Source organism: Empidonax traillii, unplaced genomic scaffold, assembly GCF_003031625.1.
Source record: "Empidonax traillii isolate 1590-97213 ecotype Southwest subspecies unplaced genomic scaffold, ASM303162v1 scaffold17:size2698205, whole genome shotgun sequence".
Taxonomy (NCBI): domain Eukaryota; kingdom Metazoa; phylum Chordata; class Aves; order Passeriformes; family Tyrannidae; genus Empidonax; species Empidonax traillii.
Genome location: NW_020955210.1, coordinates 434452 through 436226, shown reverse-complemented (window position 1 = coordinate 436226; position 1775 = coordinate 434452). Strand labels below are relative to the sequence as shown.

The 1775-nt window shown below is 45.2% G+C and overlaps 1 protein-coding gene across 1 annotated transcript in view; it reads right to left on the bottom strand.

Annotated features, from left to right (window-relative positions):
* Positions 1 to 1775, bottom strand: part of LOC114063974 (nucleoporin-like protein 2) — a 3099-nt gene extending 1324 nt beyond the window's left edge. Inside the window, exon 1 of the mRNA XM_027896621.1 lies at positions 590 to 1775. Coding sequence (XP_027752422.1) covers positions 590 to 664 — 75 coding nt within the window. The 5' untranslated portion in view covers positions 665 to 1775. The remainder of the gene's footprint in view (positions 1 to 589) is intronic.

Genomic DNA, 1775 nt, shown 5'->3' with positions numbered 1-1775 from the left:
ATACTTGAAGCAAAAATAGAGCTGCCCAGTCTGACACGGATCACTTTCATCATGATCACATGCTCTTGCGGTTATGAACAAAACGCTTTCAGTCTCTACACACTCTTTTCTAGAAAAGCACTGCAGAAATGCAAATCTGTTACAATTTATAGATTTTTGCCTGTCAGTCAATGACTTGATCACCTCTTGCAGCTCTCGGTCTCATCTCTTCCTGTTTCATCTTGTGCTTTGTGACTCTATCTAGGGCACTGCTTTCACTCGCTCTCTTCTCTCTCCTTGGCACATCCAGTTTCCTGTGCTAAGTTCTGATCCCTTTCATGTGGTTTGTAATGAGAATATTCTAAAGCTGGGATCCAGCTGCTGCCTTGCTAACATGGAATCATCCAGACTAGCTTTTTCTCTTAGTGAACTAAAGGGGTCTATAATACCTGCCTGCAATTCACTGATCTCAGGATTCTGGAGGATATGCCCAGGTGGAACATCACAATTAGCTATATCTCAGAAGTCTTTGTAGCTGAAATTAACATCAGCGTAAATTAATTCATTCAGAGGTGACTATAGGAACATTTTGCCTTTCCTGAACACTTACCAAAGCTGCTTTTGTAGATGCATTTAAAGCTTTCAGCTGAAGCAGACGATTTTTCCATTGTACAACTAACAGCATTTATCTAAAAAGTGGGAAAAGAAAAGCATATCATTATTACCGAAGACTTCAATACAAAAGAAGAGTGACCTGACAACTGAACTAAGAAAGGTATCCAAAATTAAAAAATAACTTCATTAAGCCAAGAAGACAGCATTTTGGCTTCCCTGAAACTTCAAAGCAAGAAAACAAGATTTTTGTAATTAACAGAGAATTCCTCTAAGTGCTCCTCCCATTGCTCCTAAATCAACTTCTTTGATTTTATATGAAGAGTAAGATCAGGTAGGACAATTTGAGCCAGGGATCTCAGGCAGAAAGAGGATGTTATGGCAGAGCATACAGACCAGCAGCTGTTTCAGCATTCTGTTTGCTGTACCAGAATTGAAGGATATTATGGCATTCTGATAATCTCCTGGAGTTGGGAACTAAGTAAGTCAAGAGTTAGGAAACTGAAGAACAATAACAAGTCCTATCTCATGGTGTCCACAACAGTCAGCATTTTTAAAATTCTTACGTAATTCCCAATGATATTCTGTGCTCTGCAGTTGTAATACTCCAGACGCAGCTCTTCTGGCAAGACATCCGAAAAGCCTACAAGGATAGTAGTCGTCAAAACCTCCAAGAAAACAGATTCATACTTACAATTGCTCTCCATATTTACGAATAAATGGGCCTTTATTACATGGTCTTTTGGAGACACACATGGGATTCATTATCAAACTTCATAGGTGTGAACGCCCAAAATGAACTGGCGAAACACCACCCTCCTTCGACAGGAATAAAGAGAAGCGGCTGCAGCCGTGTTCCTGCCGTGCCATCACTACAGCCCTCGGCTCGCCGTCGTGTCCTTCACCTTCCCCAAGCTCCCAAAGACCTAGAGCCAGTGGGAAAGGAAACAACTTTCACCAGCCACAGCACGCAGCTCCTGGACACTTAGCTGCTCCTGGCAGGAAAGTTTCCCGAGCCGCTTTTCCCGTGGTCTTGTGGCACATCCCGCAGTCCCTTCGCTGGAGCCCAGCCCCGCGGGTGCCGAACCGGAGGCCGCTGCCGACAGCCCCGGCCGGCTCCGGAGCTCCCGCCGGCAGCGGCCGCTCGGAGCGCCCGGGACCGGCACCGGGACAGGGCCGGGGGC